Source organism: Orycteropus afer, unplaced genomic scaffold (assembly GCF_000298275.1).
Source record: "Orycteropus afer afer isolate SDZICR_OR568_19922 unplaced genomic scaffold, OryAfe1.0 scaffold00137, whole genome shotgun sequence".
NCBI classification, from domain to species: domain Eukaryota; kingdom Metazoa; phylum Chordata; class Mammalia; order Tubulidentata; family Orycteropodidae; genus Orycteropus; species Orycteropus afer.
This window is the reverse complement of record NW_006921724.1, coordinates 3,603,257-3,625,927: the sequence shown is the minus strand read 5'-3', so window position 1 is coordinate 3,625,927 and position 22,671 is coordinate 3,603,257. Positions and strand designations below refer to the sequence as shown.

General features: G+C 40.7%; 1 protein-coding gene across 1 annotated transcript in view; it reads left to right on the top strand.

Annotated features, from left to right (window-relative positions):
• Positions 1-22,671, top strand: part of ERG (ETS transcription factor ERG) — a 113,770-nt gene that overhangs the window by 83,681 nt on the left and 7,418 nt on the right. The window contains exons 6-8 of the mRNA XM_007945543.2: positions 8,614-8,682; positions 9,332-9,388; positions 11,536-11,583. Of these exons, the coding sequence (XP_007943734.2) occupies positions 8,614-8,682; positions 9,332-9,388; positions 11,536-11,583 (174 nt within the window). The remainder of the gene's footprint in view (positions 1-8,613; positions 8,683-9,331; positions 9,389-11,535; positions 11,584-22,671) is intronic.

Here is a 22,671-nt window from a genome sequence, read left to right as displayed (position 1 = left end):
ATGTAATAAAAATGGAAAACAGAAATGTATGTTTTACTCTAGTTCTAGAGATTGCTAAGTGTACTGCTAGTAAATACACCCTTGGAGAAACACTGGCAAGTTTAAGAAAGGTTGTCAACAGTTTTGTGAGTTTTGTTTTTTTTTTAAGTTTATATATATATATATATATATATATATATATATATATATATATATATATATATATACATACATACACACACACACATACACACCCTGTTCAGGAGTTGACTGAATATGAGGGTATATATATATATACCCTCAGAAGGAAGGTTAGGCAATCTACTTCCGTAGTGATACTGTCTTGGAAACCCAAGGAGGGGTCGCTAAGAGTCGGGTCCGACTCGACGGCACATAACAGCAACAACAACAACCTATATATATATATGTTTTGTTTTGTTTTTTAAAAAAGGTATTGGCAAAATATTTGCCCAGCGTGTTTTGTTTGTTTGTTGATGAACTATTGTCTAGATATCTCTGAATGAGATACAAAATTCCAGAGTCTGTGAGCTGGTACTGTGAGCTGTGTCAAAGATCACATCATTGGCCAAGTCACTTGGCATGGCATTGCTGGCTTGATGGTCCTTGATGATAAAACAATGGTTCCCATATCTACTTTTTCCATACTATAGTTTATTGTGGATTTGAAAGTTGTGGCCCAGTCAGGTATATAGTGAGAAGTGTGGCTTAGAGGACAATGGCTGGGACACTCATCTTGTGCTTTCACCAGGAAAGGCAAGTGTGGATTCAAACAGTCCTTACTTACATCACTCTAATAATGCTCTTCCTTGAACCCATTATTAGAATATGATCTGAACAGATCATACTTCTATATCTTTGTTATCAGTAATGTATATTTCTGAGATTAAATTTGTATTGGATATACCTATATTGATCTGCCATTTTGATTCTGAAAGGAGATACAAATATTGATGTCTGTGGTAGTTCAGTTTGTGTGTCAACTTGGCTGGGCCTGGTTGAGTGGCTGGGCAGCTGGTGGTAGTTATTCCCCATGATGAGACTGGCAATCAGCTCCATGGCGGGGGTCCACCACAAGCAGCTGAGTAGCTGCCTTTGAGATGTGGTCCGCTTCCTGTATATTAGGAGAAGCCTTGGGAATGGTCTCTAGCCTATGGCATGCTTGGACTCTGCATGTAGCCCTGTCTTTGTTGAGCAGCCTGCCATGCTCTGCTACCTTGGGACTTAAAGTGGACTTAAGTTAATGGCCTGCCGTGTGGTTTGGTAACATCAGGACTGTGCCTTTTTACTTGTGGACTTTGGGGCTTCTCAGCCTCAGCAGCCAGCAGCTGTCTGAGTAAAGAAACACCTCTAGCTCCAGTGGGTCAGGAGCAGGAGGCAGAGCTGGACCCCAAGGTTGAGAGGCTTTCACCCACCCAGCCCCTAGATCCTGGGACTTTGAACTTGGACTTAAAGAGTCCAAATTGTAAGAATAAACTCCTGCTTGTTAAGGGCATCCCATTTGTGGTATATTCTTGTCAGAGCGGCACTAGGTAACCAGAATAATATCCAAGCTGTAAAGAATTTAAATCAGGCTCAGCAAACTTGTTTCTGAGTAAATGAGAATTGCTTACTTTTAGCCAGATTTAGGGATTTGGCCTTGGAAAAAAGAATCATTTATATGCCTCGGGTCTTCCATTGCTTTAAAGTTGACCAAATATCAACCTTAAAGGAATGGTCCTTTGAGTATAAAAGCCTGTGACAGTATAAATGGACAACTTTGATCTGGCTCAAGAGGAGTGGGCATTGCATCACTGATTTCTGGTGCTACATGAGTCATGGGGGGGTCATTGGGAAGCTGACTGTGTTCCTAAGGTCAGTGAGTATCTGACTACTTTCAGAAGAGCAGTGGTTGATTCTTTCCTTGAGAATCCTTTGAGATTGAGCCTAGAGTTCTTGTTCCCCTCACTTTTGATTTACTGTATCATGATCTTCACATCTTCTCCATTTCTCTAATTCTGCATTCATGGGAACATGGAATTTTGGCTAGCATCATTATGCTGACACTGAAGTGAGTCAAGTTCCTAAGTAAGAACTCTATTTACACCAGATTGTTCCTTCTCTACACTGCAGCTATTTCATCATAAAGCCTCTGATTGAAGAAACACAACAGTGTTCAGGTTTTACTATGTCAGTTAGATGAGAGTCCTCCTCCTTTCTACAGAGACTCCTTCCCACCCCCATGTATCTTTAGGTCAAGTTCTTTTGCCAGCGCTCCCTAACATCTTCCCATCCCACTCCCTTTTTTCCTTCTTGTCTTAAGTAATCCTGGGACTGCTGCCTCCAATCTACCTTTTTCTCTTCTTTTCATGGCAAAACTTCCCAAGGGGTTCCCTCTTTCCAAGGCACCCTAAATCCTTACCTTGTCTGGTCAACCTTAATGCTATGTTGTTTCACTTTTACATGACACTTGACTAAGATTATGTAATGACCTTGTTGTTGTTAGGAGCTGTCAAGTAGATTTTTAACTCATAGAGACCCCATGTGACAGAGTGTAACTGCACCATAGGGTTTTTCAGGTTGTAATCTTCACAGAAGCCGACCAGCAGATCTTCCTCCCACAGAGCTGCTGAGTGGGTTCTAGCTACCAACCTTTCAGTTAGCAGCCAAGTGCTTCACCTTTGTGTCATCAGGGCTCCTTTAGTGACTTCACAGACAACCAAATTATGGAGAGTTTTCCCCTTTATTCATGCCTTCATCCTTTGTCTTCCCATACTTATTCCTATCACTTTATCCAAATTTTCCTAATTCAAAACTCACTTTCCTTGGGAAACCCTTTGTTGAATTAGCCTTTAGGTCAGTCTGTCTTCTACTCTATAAAGTATTAGCACCTAGAGATATCATTTTATATTCCATGTTTTATGAACATTATATTATGGTGTTTTGTGCTTTTCTGAGGTTGCTTCACTTATCACTGCCAGTTGAGACCCTTTTCTTTGCTGAAGAAGGTCCTTGAGGTCTCAGGGTCAAGTGGCAAAAAATAGTGATGGGTCTGACTCACAGAAACTTGCAAGCTGATGTTTGACCTCATGATGGGCCTCCCCACATGGCTTCTTGGGAGCAGCTTATGTAGGGGCTCTGGTCTATCCCAAGGAGGACATTGTACAACTCCATCCTTTCCTCTATTACTATGGCAACTTCTGTGTCATGATATTTCTAGGGTGTTATGAAAAGATATCAGAGAGTTGAGCCTGCAAATTCAAACTTCATTGCTACTTTGAAGTGGTTGCTCTTCCAGGTATTTTTCAGGATCTTAAATGATGCAAGCCTCGGAGTATGCATCTCAGTCCTCTTCAACACCACCAGTTACAGTGAGATAATGCAGCTACCACACGGTATTGCTCTGTGAGGGGCTAGGTAAAGTCTATATCATAGAATATGGCTAAAAATACGTTCTTTCACTGATTGCTAAGTAGAAGGTTGGCATCAAACCCACCAGCCATTCCATGGAAGGAAGACTGGGCAATCTACTTCTGGAAAGATTTACTGCCTGGGAAACCTAAAGAGGGTTGTTGTGAATCAGAGCTGACTCAATGGCAGTGAGTTTGTTTATTGGTTCTTTTCCCCTAGCTATAACCACAGAGATCTGCAAACCTAAGCAAAAAGGAAATGCAAAATGCCCCCAGATCTCCATGTCTGTGATGTAGGATTTTAGAGGACTGTAGCACGATGGGGTAGAAGGAGAGAGACAAGAGAAAGCAATTTCATCCTGTTAGTGTAGACTTCAGAAATTCCTTCCATTAAACCAAAAAAAAAAAAATTCAAGCTGGATCCAACTCATAGAGACCCCTCCTTGGGTTTCTGAGGCAGTTATCACTGCAGAAGTCCAGTCTTCTTTCCAAGGAGTAGCTGGTGGGTTGGAACCTCCAGCCTTCTGGTTTGCAGTCAAATGCCTTAGGCACTATGCCACCAGAGTTCCCTTCCATTAAAAAGGTCCTGGGAAAATCTCCTTGTTCTTCTAATTTGTTTTCCCTATTAGAATTTAAGTTCATTGAGAGAAGGTAAATCTCATCCTTTCCCCTGTAGCCCTACTGCAGCCCCAGTCAGGGGATCACTAGAGTAGCTTTGTAAATGAAAAATGGATTCTGTATGATTGAGGATTAGCTCTCTCTCCCTTGATCCAAGTTCTGGCCTTTTAAAAAACAAAGCAGATAGGTGAAAGGAAAGAAGACAACAGGGGTGCTCTTGGTGAGTTTTCTGGGAAGCAAAATCAAGCCAGTTGCTGTAAAATGGACTCCAATTCACGGTAATCCCATGAGTGTGAGCATAGAACTGTACTCCTTAGGGTTTCGGATGGCTGATTTTTTTTTTTTTAAGTAGATCTCTAGGCCTGTGTTCTGAGGCACCTCTGGGTAGACTGAAATCTCGAACCTTTAGTTAATAGCCCAGCTTTTCAACCATTTGCATCACCCAGGGCTTCTGAGTTTGACAGAAGGACAATTTAAAACATGACTGAACTGTTCTATACTGAAGGGCAGTGAAGACGTTATTCAGTGATGTCTACAGAAGGGGATGGGTGGAGTGGAGTATCTTCAGAATCAAATATTGATACCAATTCTCAGTGAAACTGACAGATGCTGGTATGGAGGAAACAACACAGTCAGTCTCCCTACTTACAACTTCCTATTGTTTTTCAACCTGTATCATGATATATAATATACTTCTATGGCAATCTAAAGGAGCTCTGGTAGCATAGTGCCTAAGGCACTTGACTGCTAACCAGAAGGCTGGTGGTTCAAACTCACCAGCCACTCCTCGGAAGGAAGGTTGGGCAATCTACTTCCGTAGTGATACTGCCTCAGAAACCCAAGGAGGGGTTGCTATGAGTCGGGTCCGACTTGATGGCACATAACAACAACAACAACATGGCAATCTAAAGCTGCCTAAGAAATAACTTCTTTAAAATTAAGTTTCTAAACAGTCTTTATTTACAGAAAAATGAGCAGAACCAATGCCTGAAAGTAGTTTTCCCCAACTTAGGCACTTCTGCCAAGGATATAAGCTAATTACCTTAAAGATCTAAGTTCAACTAAAAGTAGAGAAATGGAGACAATGCTGAAGAGATCACCAAAAAATAATTGTGAAACATGCTTTTATTAGAAGTCATATGTCCTACTGTTAATAGGAAACAAATAGGAAAGGTACATGGAGGAAAAATTTTTCAAGCCACCAAAGAATAAACCAAACTAGTTGCCATCGAGTTGACTTTGATGTATGGTGACCCATGTGTGTCAGAGTAAAACTGTGTTCCATAAGATTTTCAGTGTCTGATTTCTCAGAAGCAGATCTTTCTTCCAAAGTTCCTTGGAGTGGATTCAAACCAACACCCTTTCAGTTATCAGCTGAGCATGTTAACCATTTGCACCACCCAGGAATTCCAGCCCAAATGTAGAACTATTCAAAACTTGTCTCTGCTTTAAGTTGATATAGCTGCTGAAAAGGTCACCCCTGGTTGTCTTCCATCTCAGCAAAGTGTAATCCAACATTTCCCAGTGTTCCATCCCAAAGAAGGGAGGCTTTAGTTCACCAGCATATGATCAGTAGTGATAAGGAAGCATTGGACTAGAATTTCATGAATGAAAACAAAAATCCCCTTATCTTCCATTGCAGTATGTTTATGAACATGTTAATCATTGTTCATATAAACATCTCAAACTCTTGGGTAAAAAGAAGACCAAATTTAGTGTTGTTTAGATTCTGACGTACTTTCAAGGGAGGATGTGACCTAGTTATAAAATCTAATGATTTTATGAATAACGGATTTCAAAATATTTTTCTAGTAGTATTTTAGTATTTAGTTTTTTTCCAATCACATTTTATGAGCAATACTTTTATGTTTAAAGTAGTAGCTGATGAACCAACTTATGCTTGCAGTTAGTTCCATTATTAGGCTTTGGGTAAAAGCATTCAATCTGAAACTCTTTCAACTAGTTTTTATTTGTATTGGCACGTTCCAGATAGCATTTCTAAAATTGTTATCTGTGGGAACACAGATAGATATCCACAAGAGAGCAATGGAAGTTTCTGGGCCAGGACTTCTCAAACTTTAATCTGCTCCCAAGTCACCTGGGGAACTTGTTAAAATGCAGTTTCTGATTCAATAAATCTGGGGTGGAGTCCCTGGATGGTGCAGAGAATTAATTCACTTGGCTGCTAACCTCAAAAGAAAGGCCTAGCTAGCCACTTCGAAAAAGTCAGCCATGGAAAAATCCTATGGAGCAGTTATACTCTGACACACATGGGGTCACCATGAGGTGGAGATGGCTTGATAGCAGCTGGTCAGGTCTAGGGTGTGACTGCGTTTCTCACAGTGTACCAGGTGTTGCTGATATTGGTCCATGGACCACATTTTGACAAATAAGGATATAGATCCTATTTCTGTCTTCTCTCACTTGCCTGGTAAACGGAAGCCCCTTGTTGACATGCCTATCAGTTCCTGAGTTGCCTAGATGCTATTAGGATTGCCTTGCTATTAGATTTTTCATTCAGAGACAGTTTTCAGTTGAATCTCTTACTAACCAGCATTTAGACAAAATGCAACTGGATGAGAATCTGTGTACAAAATGTCCCCAGAGACAGACATTGAAATTTAGTTGTAAATTAATGGTGGCTACAGCTTTGCAGCTTCAACACCAGAAAACCAGAAGAACTGGGTGGGAAAGGCTTAGTGTCTCAAAATGCAACAATGCCAGCTGAAAGGGAGTGTGAACAAGAGCAGAGTTTAACTAGGAAAACTGTCTAAGTCCAACCAAGGCTCTGATAGGGTTTCACAGACCACACTAGTTGGGATGCTTATTATCAAACAGACCAAATAAATCAAGGCTGTGTTGTGTCAAATTTCATGTTGGTGGGGATATGAAAATAGGAGGACACACATCTTCTATAACATAGTCAAGCTCTTTGAAGATTGACCCACCAAATTGCCAGTTTTAAAGAAGGTTAAATAATTTAGTTCAAGAGAGGCTTAACTACATTGCCTTGTGCTCCACATGAGATTTTATAGCCATCTCTAGGCTCATAGCACCTGCTGAATATCTCTGGCTTTTAGTTGACCCAGACCATCACATGGCATTGAACTAAGACCTATCCATGCAAAAAGAACATAGGTTTGAGATGGTTCTGCAATAAGAGTGCCTATTATTGTTCTTGATAGCTTCTGTTGAGTCAGCTCCTGTCTCATGGATAGCTCACGCACAACAGAACCAAATGCTGCCTGTTCTTGCACATGGCGTGATCAGTTGAAGATAGGACTGCTGTGATATGCAGAGTTTTCATTGGCTGATTTTCTGAAGTAGATTGACAGGCCTTTCTTCCTAGTCTGTCTTAGCCTGAAAGCTCTGCTGAAACATGTTCTACATCAGAGCAACATAAACCTCCACTGACTGATGGGTGGTGGCTGAAAATGAGGTGCATTGGCTAAGAATTGAACCCAGGTTTCCTGCATGGTAGGAGAGAATTTTACCACTGAACCACCACTTTCTAAGAAGACTACATATAGAAATAGCTTTTATGTACATAGTAGGTAGTAAACATGTAGAATTATGTTTCTGGAATATATTTTTGAAAGAAATCTGAAATGACTTTCAGTCCAATTCATTTGCTGTCTAGTTGATTTCAGCTCATAGCAACCTCATGTGTGGCATAGTAGAACTGTGTCATATTGGGTTTTCAATGGCTGTTTCAGAAGTACATCACCAGAAATGACTTAGATCCTTGATAATCACTAATTGAGCTCTCACTGAGGAGACACAAGTACGGTTATTAAATTTGTGTGTATAAAAATGAGAAGGAGATTTAAGGGATAAGTGATATGATCAGTAAAAAGAAATTGCTGTCATATACTTAAGCTCTTTTGGTCATTGTTAACATGTTGAGGGAGCAACACTCTCTCAGCCCTGCAACATACTTGATGCAATTCGTTTTTGAGAAATTCTAAATTCATTTAGAGAAGGAAAAGAAGTAGGCATTTGCCTAGAAAATTCATTAGATCAGTTAATACTGAAATATGGGTGAGCTGATAAAGGGCAATGAGAGGTACTCTAGAGAGGCAGCTGGCACATAAGAGGATAAAGGACAGTGATAATTTCTATGGAGGAAAGGAGAAGAAAGGAACATGAATGTATCATTTGATGAATGTAGGTGTGGTCCTTAAACAAGAAGCTCTCAATTGGTGATTCATCAACCAATGGCTTCTGTCTTGCGTGAATCAGGACATGGAAAGGCATGGATTTAGGTCAATCCCAGTTGGAAACTGGACAATTAGGTAGTGAGAAACTTAAATCCTTGCCTTGACCTACTGTAGAATATTACTCTAGAAGTGTCAGCAAACTCTGTGGGAATTTGTCCATGGTGGTTTTCACTTGTATAGGTGAAACATTCAGAACTATCAACAGAATATTCAAAACTATAATTTTTAAATAAAACCCAAATCTAGTAGAGTCCAGGGTAAGTATTTCCTTGAAGTAATTAATTGTCTTGCACAGTGTTTATTCTAATAAACACAGAAATTTTGAAGACATAATATCTGTAATAAAGATTGTATGATTGATCTTTAGTCAATTTGTTTGTCTTTTACAGATTTACCTTACGAACCACCCAGGAGGTCAGCCTGGACTGGTCATGGCCACCCCACAGCCCAGTCAAAAGGTGCAGTGCTGGCTCCCATGCCTTGAATTTGTGTGCCACAGGCAGTGGATAATTGTTTTTGGAGTAGTCATTTCTGTAGTTACCTATGATTTTTTAACATGTAGAGGATTTTTCCCATTGATAACAAAGCACAACTGTGATTCTTTCTCAGAGTTACACCTGCATTCACAGAAAAAAGAAATGAAACGTGTAGTATATTACACTGTGAGCAAATGACTATTTCATGTAATGTTTGAGTACAAATGAAATAACTAGAGATTTCCTTAATGCTGGCTGTATTTGAAACTATATTTGAAACTAAAATTCATTTTATTTTCCTGGTAGTAGTTTCCTTTTACTATTTATTTTACATTATGATTCACTTTCATCTGTTTTCAGAGCCACTTCAAACTTTTTATTTTGTTTTGTTTGAAAACGTATGGTATACCTAAAATTTTAAAACAATGTAAAATACCTTTATATTGTTAAAGTGTTTACATTTGGTTTCATTAAAAAGGGTATTTTTCCTTACCCTAAGATTCTTGTTACAATGAATGTAAAACTGTTACATTAATAACTAAAGTAAGTGATGGAATGATTATAAAACAGCATCAGAAACTATGGTCCGATATAGAATAGCTAATTGCCTTTTCATTTTTGGATTTTTCAGCTGCTCAGCCATCTCCTTCCACAGTGCCCAAAACTGAAGACCAGCGGCCTCAGTTAGGTGGGTTTCATGTACCATCTAGACAACCATCATGGGAAACATTGATTCAGTAGGGTGTTTCTAAAATGGGTCATTTCCTGTTAGTGAAATTAACTTTATCTTGCCTTCTTCATGACTGTTCCATGTATCAAATGAGGACACACACATCACTCTACTCAACTGAAATGACTTCAGATTTTGCTAAGACACTTCCAAAGCCTGTGAAGTAAATATGGAACAAAAACATTCTGGTTGCCTGTAGCCAGCATAAATTGCAAGGTTGCTTCTTTGTGATCTATGAATTCTTTTAATTATAGCTTATACAAGGAGCTCTGGTAGTGTAGTGCCTAAGGTACTTGACTGCTTACCAGAAGGCTGGTGGTTCAAACCCACCAGCCACTCCTCAGAAGGAAGACGGCAATCTAATTCTGTAGAGATACCACCTCAGAAAACCCAAGGAGTTTGCTGAGTCAGAATCTGCTCAACAGCAGTGAGTTTTTGGTGTAGCTTATACATAATACATACCTGTATTCATTTCCTAGGACTGCTATAGCAAATTTATACAAACTGCAGGGCTTATGGGAACATAAATTTATTGTCTCACAGTTCTAGAAGCTAGAGGTTGAAATACAGGGTGTCAGCTATGTTGAGTCCTTCGAAGGCTTTTAGGGAGAATATTCCCCATGCCTCTGTATTAGCTTCTGATGATAGATGGCAATCCTTGGCATTCCTTGGCTTGTGGATGCATCTTCACATGGCCATTGTCTCTATGTCTTTCCTCTTTCTATAAAGACACCAGTCATATAGGCTTAGAACCCACCCTACTCCAGTATGACCTCATGTTAACTGATAACATCTTCAAAGACCCTATTTCCAAAAAAGATCATATTCACAGGTACAAAGATTAGGACGTTAACTTATCTTTTGGAGGTGCACAATTCATAACAATAAATACCAAGTCAGCTTTTGTGTCCGTTTCAATGAGGACATGCAGTGGAAAGTGGGTATTGCCAGTGCACTGAGCAATACAGCTGACATCTGCCTTGGGGCTAACTAAGGACTCTCCACCTGTCTACTCTCTTTATATCCTGGGATGCAGAGAGGACTGGGCTAGGAGTCGGGAAGCAAAGGCCAGAATACAGCTCTGCCACCAACTGGGAAGCCTCTGGCAATAAACTTCTCTCAGGTCCTATGCAACATCTAATACAGAGAATGGATTTAGGGGATTTGGAGAGAGGTATGTTAGCGAACTTTGGTGGTATAGTGTTTAAGGCATTTGGCTGCTAACCAGAAGGTGAGCAGTTCAAACCCACCAGCCACTGCATGGAAAGAAAATGGAGCAATCTACTTTTGTAAAGATTTACAGCCTTGGAAACCCAGTGGGGGTCACTATGAGTTGGAATTGGCTAGATGGCAGTGAGTTTGCTTAGTTAAGGTTCTATGGAGAAGCAGAACCAATGAGATCTATCTGTGTATCCATCTATCTGTCTATCAAAAGAGAGAGAAGGAAAGAAAGGGAAAAGTAGATTTACTTCAAGGGATTGGCTCACGTGATTATGGGGCTGGCAAGGCCACAATCCATAGGTCAGATGATAGGCTGAAGACTTGCTGGCTCAAAGGATTCTGGGGGTCTGCCAAGTATAAAATCTGTAGGTCAGGTGGCAGGGTGGAGGTTTCTGCAGTCTTATGTCCCAAGATCCTTAGGTCAGGTGATGGGAAGAGTACAGAGTGGAGAGAGAGAGCAATTTCTGCCAAAATATCTATTCATGGTCTGGAGGCAGACCACACCCCCTAAGGAAAACCCCTTTCAATGCTTGAATATTTTCCACTAACCAGGTAACAATAGGAAAGTGGTAAGACTGCACCCTGTCAAAGGCAGAAAACTTGCGCAACCCAAAAAACAAGGGAGCCTAATGGGGTTCCAGCTCTCACAGGTTACTCTATGCATTAGATTATGTTGTGGAAGGAGATTACTTTACATTAGACTATGTTATGAAACAGCAACTAGTCTCGTGTTTGGCCAAACACTGGGAATCATAGGCTAGTCAAAATGGGGGTAATGGTTTTCAACTTCTAAATCTGCAGACACAACTGAGTCAGTATTAGGCCTGAAGTTACATCATAACTAGTCATAATATGTCTTTGGACTTCTTTTCTCTTTGCTACAGATCCTTATCAGATTCTTGGACCAACAAGTAGCCGCCTTGCAAATCCAGGTGAGGTGGTACTGAGATTTTTGTTCTAACAAATCTACCTTTTTAGAAATGGCTATTTGATAGATAAACTTTTATTGGTGGGAAATTCCTTAAATGAAACACATTTTATTTTTAGACCTCACTAGATTATTTCCCTAAGTGGGAAAAGCGGAGCAGCTCATAATTTTAACTTTGGTGAAAATCATTCCAACCTACTATAAGCACACAAAATAATTAATGACTTAAAGAGGAGAAACTAAATTAAAACAGTAAGACTTCAGCTTTAGGATCACTGTCAAGAGTATGTTTCTGAATCTAGTTGCCAGAAAAAAGTGAAGATTCTTAATTTTTTTATTCTTGCCAAGGATCATCACCTGTCCTCAAGTTTCAGTGCCAACCATATTGTTTTATTTGTTTGTATTCAGATCAGAACCAGCTGTGCTGGCTCCAATTTCAGAAATTCACAGCATATGTTGCCTGTTCTCAACAGCAAATTCAAATGCCAAGATGGCCAAAACATATTGCAAGAACAAGCTGGAATCTATATTTTCTGAACATTGAAGCCAAAACAGGGTTAGAAATCGAAAAGATTCAGGTTCAATTGGTGTCCATCCACACAATAGAATCTATACTTTGAGAACATGCAGTATTATCATTATAGCGCTTCAGCACCTTTGGCATCTGAATCTTGTTTGTTGTTGTTGTTATGTGCTGTGGAGTCAGCCCCAACTCATAACGACCCCTCCTTGGGTTTCCAAGGCAGTATCACTACGGAAGTAGATTGCCCATCCTTCCTTCTGAGGAATGGCTGGTGGGTTTGAACTGCCAGCCTTCTGGTTAGCAGTCAAATGCCTTAGGCACTATGCTACCAGAGCTCAGGTAATGTTAAATAATTCAATAAATATTTTAAAATAGTTTAGCAGCTGCTTAAAGTGTTTTGTTTGCTGGTCTACCCAGCTTGGGCCATTAGACAAGATGTTCAGTAACTAGTCATCCAATAAGTGAGTGCAGGAACATCAAGATATGGTTTCTGACCTCAGGGGGCTTACCATCTTGTGGAAAGATAGACACATAACTGGGGATTACAACACTATGTCCAAATCCTGAAGCTCTCAGGCTCTTTTTATTACATGAGCATCTACCTGATGGTCAAGTCTCCTGTTTCCTTGGTCCCCTCCTCACAACTGTGCTCAGCTTTCCCTTTGCAACTGCCACCATAACTTTTCAAATAAATTTAATTACTGTTTTGAGTATTATCAATCATGAGGGGGATTGGTGGTTCATTGGTAGGATTCTCTCCTTCCATACTGGAGACCTGGGTTTTAATCCTAACCAGCACACCTTGTACACAGCCACCACCCAACTGTCTTTGGAGGCCTATGTTTTGCTATGATGCTGAACAGGTTTCAGCACAGCTTCCAGACTAAGATGGACTAGAAAGAAAGGCTTGGTGATCTACTTCCAGAAATCAGCCTCTGGGTAACAATGGCCTGACCCACAACTGATCATTGGGATGGGCAGTATTTTGTTCCAGTGTGCATGATGTCACCATGATTAGGGGGCTGACTTCACAGTGGTGAAAAGCAACATTATAAGTCAATAGTTGAGGAAGACAGTTCTGGCAGCAGTGCTCAGAATAGATTAGAAAGAGAAAAAGGGTGGAAGCTCAAACACTATAATGCTGAGCAAGTGGTCTCTAGTCTCATCTGTGCCTCATCATGGCCCTACGAGGTCACTATCTCCATCCTACAAGAGAGGGATCAGAGGTTCAGAGAAGTTAAGTAACTTCCTTTGAGTTACACAGCCAATGAAAGAGGGAGATGAGATTTGAACCCTGACTTTCTCCAAAATTGGTTTTCATTTTCTTGCTCTACACTACCTTAATTAAGCATGAAGAGAAGAGGAAAGTATTGGTGAGTGGGGACCATGAGAACAGAAAGGAAGGATTTCCATTTTGGTTTCACGACTATTTAAGTGTAGGGAATGGAACTGAGATCAGGAAGGAAGAGGAGAAAAGAGTAAAGGTACACTAAATAAGTATAAACTGGCCTTTACACCCACATGGCTGGCCAAATGAAATATGTATGTTATATATACATATACGGTGTGTGTGTGTGTGGAGAGAGAGTCAGTAGTGTTTCAGTGACAAATTCTCACCTTCCATGAAGGAGATCCATGTTCCACATTTGATGCCTTACAGTGCATCTTATGCATGGCCATATCCATCTATCAGTGAAGGCTTGCATATTGCTATGATGCCAAACAGGTTTCAGCAGAGCTTCCAGATTAAGACAGACTAGGAAGAAAGGCCTGGCATTCTCCTTCCAAAAAATCAGCCAGTGAAAACCCTATGTATCACAACAGTCAGATCTTCAACTGATCAGGGGATGGCACGGGACCAGGCAGTACTTTGTTCCATTGTGCATGGGGTTACCGTGAGTTGGGGGCCCCAATGCCACAGAATATAACAACATATATATAAATTGTTGTTGTTGTTGTTATGTGCCATCGAGTCAGACCTGACTCATAGTGACCCCTCCTTGGGTTTCTGAGGCAGTATCACTATGGAAGTAGATTGCCCCATCTTCCTTCTGAGGAGTGGCTGGTGGGTTTGAACCGCCAGCCTTCTGGTTAGCAGTCAAGTGCCTTAGGCACTACGCTATCAGAGCTCCCATATATATAAATAGAAATTTGAATATAAATACATACATACGTATATGCTCATGTTGTCACAGCTCAAAGGTGCTTCTTGGCTTGCTTAGAGAATGAGGCCAGAGAGAGTGGCTTGCTCCTAAGCAGAGCACTGACTCTCACTGTGGCACCCACCCTTCCCAGTTTCCAGCAGTCTGGGCTGTACACCATAAGTAGAGGGACTAGACCCCTGCAGACCTATCATAGCCCCTGGAAAAAAATGTCACAGTACATAACAAACAGGTCAGCAACACTGTTGTAGTGAATGAAGAATGCCATTGAGTCCATCCCCATCAGGCCTGGGGAAAATGGTAGCTTCCAACCTATGATTTGCAGTCAAGTGATTTGAAGATAAGGATTGATTTTATTCAATTTATAATGAGTTGGGACTTCTTACCATCTGTCCTTAGGCTTTGTATCAGTCAATTTATGTGACCTTGTGTCCCTGACACCAGAATGTCTTTTATCTGCCCATAATGAGAATGCTTCTTCCTGCTTGATTCTTTTTTTCCATTTTCTGGTAAGTCCTTCACCACATAAAATTTCTGCCCTTGCTCTTTATTACAGTGCAAACACATTTTAATTGTTTTAAATGGAAAAGTCGCATCATACAAGATGATATCAGCCTCTCAACATCTCTATCCTTAGATATCCATGTGATGTGCACTTTGGACCATATTTTTCCCACTGGGAAAAGTATATTCTGCGTTCTTATATCACAGATAAGCAACACAGTGCCTTTATTTCCCAATCAGAATGGCTGAGAATTTAACATGACTCCTCTAAGCAGATCAACTTCCAGGAAGGAGCCCCAGTTACATCTGGTGGCTCCCTTGATACCAGCTGCATATTCTTTAATGGTGGGCATGAAAATGAATTCTGCTTCATGCAAGACCAGAGACGACATATGGGGATGTTTTTCCATTTGTTATGAATTTTAGAGTGTTCAGCCATACCGCCAAACCCCAGATCTAAGGAGGAAACAACCTGGAAAGGACCCAAGGAGGCTGAGCAGAAGCAATGAAGGCAGTATTTTGCACAGTCATTAGGCATGAGAACCTTGAGTCCAGGTTCCAATCCTTGCTGAGTTTGGGCAAGTGTCTCGGTCTCCTTGAGCTCCAGTTTCCTCATCTCTAGATTGGGCTATTCCTGTAATTGTGATGAGGATTAAATATACTCATACATGTAAAGTATTTACAACAGCCTACCTGGCACATGGTAGGCTTTCAGTGGATTTCAGCTATTATAACGTCACAGAAGAGTACTCAAGCCCAGAAAACACTACCATCCCAAGCTTCTGTATAAGCTTCTGGTGTAGTTGCCTTCCTTTTGGCAATTCATGGATATCGGAAGGGAGCATACTTTCTTGAACCTCCAGTTTTCAGCCCAAAGAGATGACAAGGGTGTTCATGTACTAAGTTCATCCTCATCGTACTCTGCAAGATGGGACAGTTTCTATCACCCCATTTTATAGATGAGTACACTGAAGCACAGAGAGCTGAGGTCTCGTAAGTGGCAGAGCCAGTATCCAACCAAGACAGGACCACCTCCAAAGCTGGTGTTCCCAACTGCCATGCTTCTTGCTGCTCCACCAGGTCATGTCTGAGTCACACTAAGCCTCAGGCCGAGCCATTCATCTTAGGCCTTCCTGCTGCCTTGACCCTAGCATGATTGAGGGCCCAAGCTGTGCACCAGATTTTTCTGCACCACTCAGCTGATAGAAAAGGCCCCCAACCAACTGCCACCTGATTGGGTTCTTGGTGCATGCTGGGTCCCTGGCCGCTTTATTTATGTGCCTGTTCCTCAGTCTGCTACATGGCTTCAGGGCACTGCCTAGGACACGGTTCCACTTAGCCCAGGCCTGCTGAGTCACTCTGCAGCTCCCCACTTTTCTTTGTGGTTTGCAAACCGTTTGCTTGTCTTTCTTTGCTCAGTCTGCATCCTCCTGGCAACTGTGTTTCTTTCCTTTTCCTTTACCCACATTAGGAGACCGCTCTCCTAAAAATTAAAAGATTGCCTCTGTCCTTTTTCAAGTCACATCCTACTCTTTTCATCCCACCCAGCTCTTCTGGAAATGGGCAGGGCTGGCCTCAGCTTCTTCACTCTGAGGTAGGGGCAGCCAAGGCAGAATAAGCGAGCAAAGGTCTTTCTTTCCTCCTAATACTGGTTTTTTTAGTTAATTTCCCTAGGACAAAACTAATGACTGCTTACTGATATTGCAAGGATGTTGTATTAGTTAGTTTCCCAGGGCTACTTCAAATTGGATGGCTTATAAGAACAGAAATTTATTGTCTTACAGTCCTGGAGGCTAGAAGTCCGAATTCAGGGTGTCACTGGGGCCATGCACTCTCCAAAGGATCTAGTGATAAAGATCCTTTCTTGATTCTCCCAGCTTCTGGCAGCCCCAGGCATTCTTAGCTTGCAGCTGGATCATAACTCCATCTCTACCTCCCTAGTCACATGGCTGAATTCCCTCTGTGTTTCTTCTCCTGTTTTATAAGGAGACTCCTCAGGTTGGATTAAGACCTGCTCTACAGACGGCTGGTGGTTCAAACCCACCAGCCACTCCTCGGAAGGAAGGTTGGGCAATCCTACTTCCGTAGTGATACTGCCTCGGAAACCCAAGGAGGGGTCGCTATGAGTCGGGGCCGACTCGGCACATAACAACAACAACAACTACTCCAGTATGACCTCATGTTAACCTAAGGGAACATATCTACAAAGAACCCATTTCCAAATAAGGTCACATTCACAGGTAGGGGTGTGGTTTAGGACTTCAGCATATCATTTGGAGGCTCCCAATTCAATCCATAACAGATGTTACCAAGAGAAGATGGGAAAATAGGTGTGAAAGTTTTAACCAAAGAAAAATGATTCATGAGGTGGAGGTGGTGATGCTGTTGTGACGAGAAATCCTGCCTTTTAAGAGCTTCTCTGTTTACTTGTTGATTTGGCCTGTGAGCAACCCAAGCCATTTTCCCGATTTCCTAAACTAAACCCTAGACATTTTTGCTATTCAATCTTCTGAAAACAGTTTATCACTGGTGTTGTTTGGGCAATAAAACAAGGTTTTAGTGAATTTTCTTTTGCAATTATTTGGCCTTGTGTAACTTATTTAATCTATAATCAACTCAGCCACCTTTGAGCAGGAGTCCCCCTAAGTGGTAGAACTGGTTAGTGCACTCAGCTGCCAGCCCAAAGATTGGCAGTTTGAGTTCATCTACAGGCATTTTTGGGAGAAAGACCTGGCGATCTACTTCCAAAAAAACTGCCAATGAAAACTCTATGGAACATAGTTCTACTCTGACACACATGAGGTCACAGTCAGTAGGAATCAACTCCTTGGCAACTGTTTTTTTTTTTTTTGCAATTTAAATGTATTTATTTATTTGTGCTTTAGGTGCAAATTTACAGAACAGAGTTTGTTTTACATTCAACATTTCATGTACATTTGGTTTCACTCTCCAGTTACAATCTCCAGCTCCAAGTCTAACCCAGTCTCCTCTGCTCCCTTTCCAGTATCCCCCTCCCCCCACACCCCTCATAGTTATGCACTCCTGTGTGTCCTGCATTTCCTCCATGCGAATGTTGCCCCTCTGGTGCCCCAAGGTTGATTGCTCCAAGGGATGCATCTCCATAGGGTATGTGGTTGCATCACCCTGGGTTGAGTGGTCTGCGTGTAAGTCTTGCTTTATTATTGGGCTGAGAGCCAGCCCCTGGGAGTGAGTTTTATTCCAGTTACAGAACGTATCCCAGGGCCATAGTCTTGGGGTCCCACCAGACTCCATCCAACCAATAATTCTGATCATTATTGAGTTTCTGGATTTTGTTCCACGTTTTTCCTCTCACTCTATCCAGGATCTCCAGTTTTGATCCTTTCCTGAGTGGCAACTGGTTTTTGAGAATTCTTGCATGGGAGAAAATCCTTGAGAATTTTACAAAAGGAGATGATTTACAAACCATTTACAAATGTAATGTTGTTCTGAATACTAAATTTAATAATGAGGTTGACAGAATACTACATTTTACAGATGTTTACTCAACCACTCACCGGTTTTGAATTTTCATTGATTTTGAATTTATGGTTTTGTTCTTGTATTTGGAAGTTGATAAATTCTGCTTACAATTCTCTTATTTCCATAGACCCTTGAAATACTCACAGACTTAAATCTGTGGGTCTTCAGGGAGAAGGGGTAAAATAGCCTGGTGAGAGATTAACTCATACATCCTTTGGGTTGTGAGTTTCTGGTCATGAACTCAGGTCCTCAATATTTTAGTTCTTCACACAGGGAAAATAGAAGACCACTATTATCCCCTGGTTCCCTCCTACACATGTTTATTAAAGGGAAGGAGTGAGGGAGACATTCCTGAGAGGCAATGCCAAGGTTTTGAATAGATACCAAGTGCTCTTTTGGCTGGTTAGTGAGGTCTGTGTATTTATACAAAATTGTTCTCTCTGTGGGAGGAAGCTAACACTGAATATTTATTTTCAAACAACTATATGTATTTATATTAAAGCATATGTTAGGTTGTTAAATCAAAAACCCATGTTTTTTCCTATTCCCAGGTCAGAGATGGAATTTTTTTTTCAAGTTGTGATCCTTTGGTTACTATATACATACCAAAACCATATGGTTTTCTTACACCATTCTTCATATTTTTTAAAACATGCATATTAATGAAATGTTGGCGGCAACAAAACTTGATTGAGAACAGTTTGAATATGATCTGAAAAAGCAAGGCTTCCATTGCAACACAGTACAAGCTGTTAATATATCTCAAATGTGTTGCTAGATTAAAAATGATCATTTTCCATCACATATGCAGAAAAAGCTGACCTTTCGCACAATTCCATTGTATGGATGAATTCACAAACATATCCATTCCCATGTAGCCAAAGTGGAAACAAGGGTTTACAAATTGGACAATTCATATAAGGAGCTAGTGGCAGGGATTTAGAAATAAATTTATAATTGATTTTTTACATTACAGCAATTTTCTGAATAGTTACCAATTAATGTTACTTTCATCATTTTATCACATGTATTGATATTTATTTATGGTATAATTAAAGGTCATCTCTTTGGTAATAAGCTGGAGGTACTACGTAAATGACTTTACACAGCCCACAGGCAATGCGGCTGCTGGCATTTGGGTGGGAAGACCAGCCTCTCATCTAGTTTTAAAGCTTTCGGAATCTGTTCAACACCATTTAGCTTTTCCTAGTACTCAATATTACTCTCAATATTTGCATACTTCTCTCCTTTTGGGAGGCATGAATCATCTTAGAGTGTTGTAACATAATTGCTAGAATGTTGTGCCTGGATTTTCTCTTAATTTAATAAAACATAAAAGCCCTATCTCTAAGCCAGTGGAATCAGGAGCATTCTGGCTGCACACACCAGTTAGATAGGAGCATTTTGATAAAATCAGAGTCTCATTAGACTCCCCAGGAGGACTTGCAATTACTCCTTGTTGCAGCTTTTCTTTTGGGAACTCTATTTAACACAATTGGCATCGTAATGCAAGGGCAACGTGGATTTCCGTTATAATGCATTTGCCTAAATACTGGAAATGGGTGATCTGGTTTGAAAAAGAGCCAACTTTTTTCTAAACTTCCTCATTTTGAGTGGGTTAATTCAGTTCTAGGAAAAGTTTTGACAGAATTGCCTGCTGAGCGCCAGCAAAATGTTATGTTAGAAATAACGGTGTTTACTTCCATTCTCTATTTTTTTTTTCCATAAATTTTTAAGGTTCATTTCCTAAATCTGACTTTTATTATTTTTCTTGACCTAGCCAACATAAATGACATGAAGTCATTATTGCCATCCATATAATGGCACTTTCTGCCTCACAAAAATAGGAAAAAATTAACTCTCCCACCCCCAAAACACAAGATTGAACTGGCTTTTCTTTTGAGGAAGTCAGAGATAGATGAAGTCAGACTGTACTTTGCCCCATAGGAATTATTCTGCCTTCTGTAAAGGACTTGGAGCTTGTTATATGAGAGTGGTAGTCATCAATGGTCATCTAAGGACAGGTTCCCTAGATACAAAAGGAAAAATAAAATAGTTGCCATTGAGTTGAATGACTCTGTCTCATGATGACCCCATGTGTTTCAGAGTAGAACTGTGCTCCATAGAGTTTTCAAGGCTGGTACCCCCCATTTTATTTATTTATTTTAAGAGCTTGTTTTACGTTCAACGTTATGTGTACATTTAGTTTCACTCCCCATTTACCATGTCCAGCCCTAACCCAGTCTCCTGCCCTCCCTACCCTGTAACCCTCCTTCTGTGCTCCTCATATTTATGCACTCCTATTTGTCCTGCATTTCCTCAATTTGAATGTTGGTCCTCTGGTGCCCCATGGCCTATTGCTCTAAGGGATGTATTACCATAGAGTATATGGGTGCGCCATCCTGGGTTGAGTGGTCTGCATGTACATCTTGTTAACTATTGGGCTGAGAGCCAGCCCTTGAGGGTGCATTTTATTGCAGGCGCAGAATGTATTCCAGGTCTATAGTATTGGGGGTCTCATAAGATTTCTTCTGACCAGTAATTCTGGTCATTACTGACTTTTTGGATTTTGTTCCATGTTTTACCTCCCACTCTATCCAGGATCTCCAGATTTGATCCTTTCCTGAGTGGTTGGCATTGGTAGCCTGGCACTATCTAATTCTTCTGGTCTCGAGGGCCATCATGTCCTAGGGCTGATTGCTTCCAAATACCCTTGGTTTTGTTTTGTTTTGTTTTTTTTTTTTGCATTCTTCTACACTTCCGATGATAGGAGATCAGTAGCTGTATCTTAGATGGCCACTTGAAAGCTTTTAAGACCCCAGTCACTACTCACCAATGCAGGATATGGAACAAGGCTTTTATGTATTTTGTTGGGCCAAATGAGACTGGTGTCCCCCAGTACTATGGTTCTGAGACGGTAGATCTATTGGATCTCTCTCCCATAGTGTCTCGGTGTCTGTGAGGGATTACTCTGTCTGTCTTCTCTTGTTTCTATAAGGATTGCAGATATTTGTATCACTGGTGTCTGTGCAAGATTAGCCTGTGCTGAATCTATCCTTGGTTTAGAGTGTACGCCTGTTCACTGACGCCATTTGATCCTCTCAGGTGTTTATGTGTTTATCTGTAGCCTGGTGTTTGGTGTTAATGGTAATGCAATATTGTGGACACATTGGTTGGTATTAGCATCTGTCATCTATCTCTTATGTGTACAAGTTGGTATCCTCCCATTTCCTAATGTTATCTTGGTCGCAAACCTTTTCCATATATCCCTCCCTTTACCCACTTCAGCGTGTGGGCCCCAACTAACTGCAAATTAATCCCTCTCCTTCCCTCCCCATCCCAGTAACCCACAAATTGAGTTCCCTTTCCCAAGCAAACCCTTCTTCGTCTTTTTACAGTGATGGGCTCATAAAGTACTTGTCTTTCTGCGATTGACTTATTTCACTCAGTATAATGTCCTCCAGGTTCATCCATGTTGTGAGATGATTCACATATCGCTCATTGTTCTTAATGTAGCATAGTATTCTATTGTGTGCATGTACCATAATGTGGTTATCCATTCATCCGTTGATGGGCATTTAGGTTGTTTCCATCTCTTTGCTATAGTGAATTGTGCTGTGATGAACATAGGTGTGCATATGTCTGTTCATGCGCTATCTCTCACCTCTTTAGGATATATTCCTAGTAATGGAATTGCTGGGTCAATTTTTCAGTTTTTTAAGGAAACACCATACCATTTGCCACAATGGTTGTACCATTTTACAATCCCACCATCAGTGCACAAGAGTTCCAAACTTTCTGCAACCTCGCCAGCATTTGTTATTTTCTGTCCCGTTGAACTTTGCTATTATTGCTGGGGTGAGATATCTCATTGTTTTGATTTGCATCTCTCTAATGATTAGTGATTGTGAGCAATTTCTCATGTGTTTGTTGGCTGCCTGTATATCTTCTTTGGTGAAGTGTCTGTTCAAGTCTTTTGCCCATTTGTGAACTGAGTTGTGTTTTTGGTGTTGAGGTGTTGAAGTTTTCTATAGATTTTGGAGATAAGTCCTTTATCAGATATGTCATAGGCAAATATTTTCTCCCAATCTGTAGGTTCTCTTTTTACCCTTTTGACAAAGTCTTTTGATGCATTTAAGAATTTAATTTTTAAAAGGTCTCAGTCATCCAGCTTCTCTTTTATCTCCTGCACATTCTGGGTTATGCTTGATAGTCTATTTATGCCATGAATTAGGGCTCCCAGATTTGCCCCTATTTTATCTTTGATGAATTTTATAGTTTTGGGTTTTACATTTAAGTCTTTGATCCAGCTTGCGTTTGTTTTTGTGTATGGGATGAGGTATGGGTCTTGTTTCATTTTTCTGCAGGCAGATATACAGTTTTGCCACCACCATTTATTAAA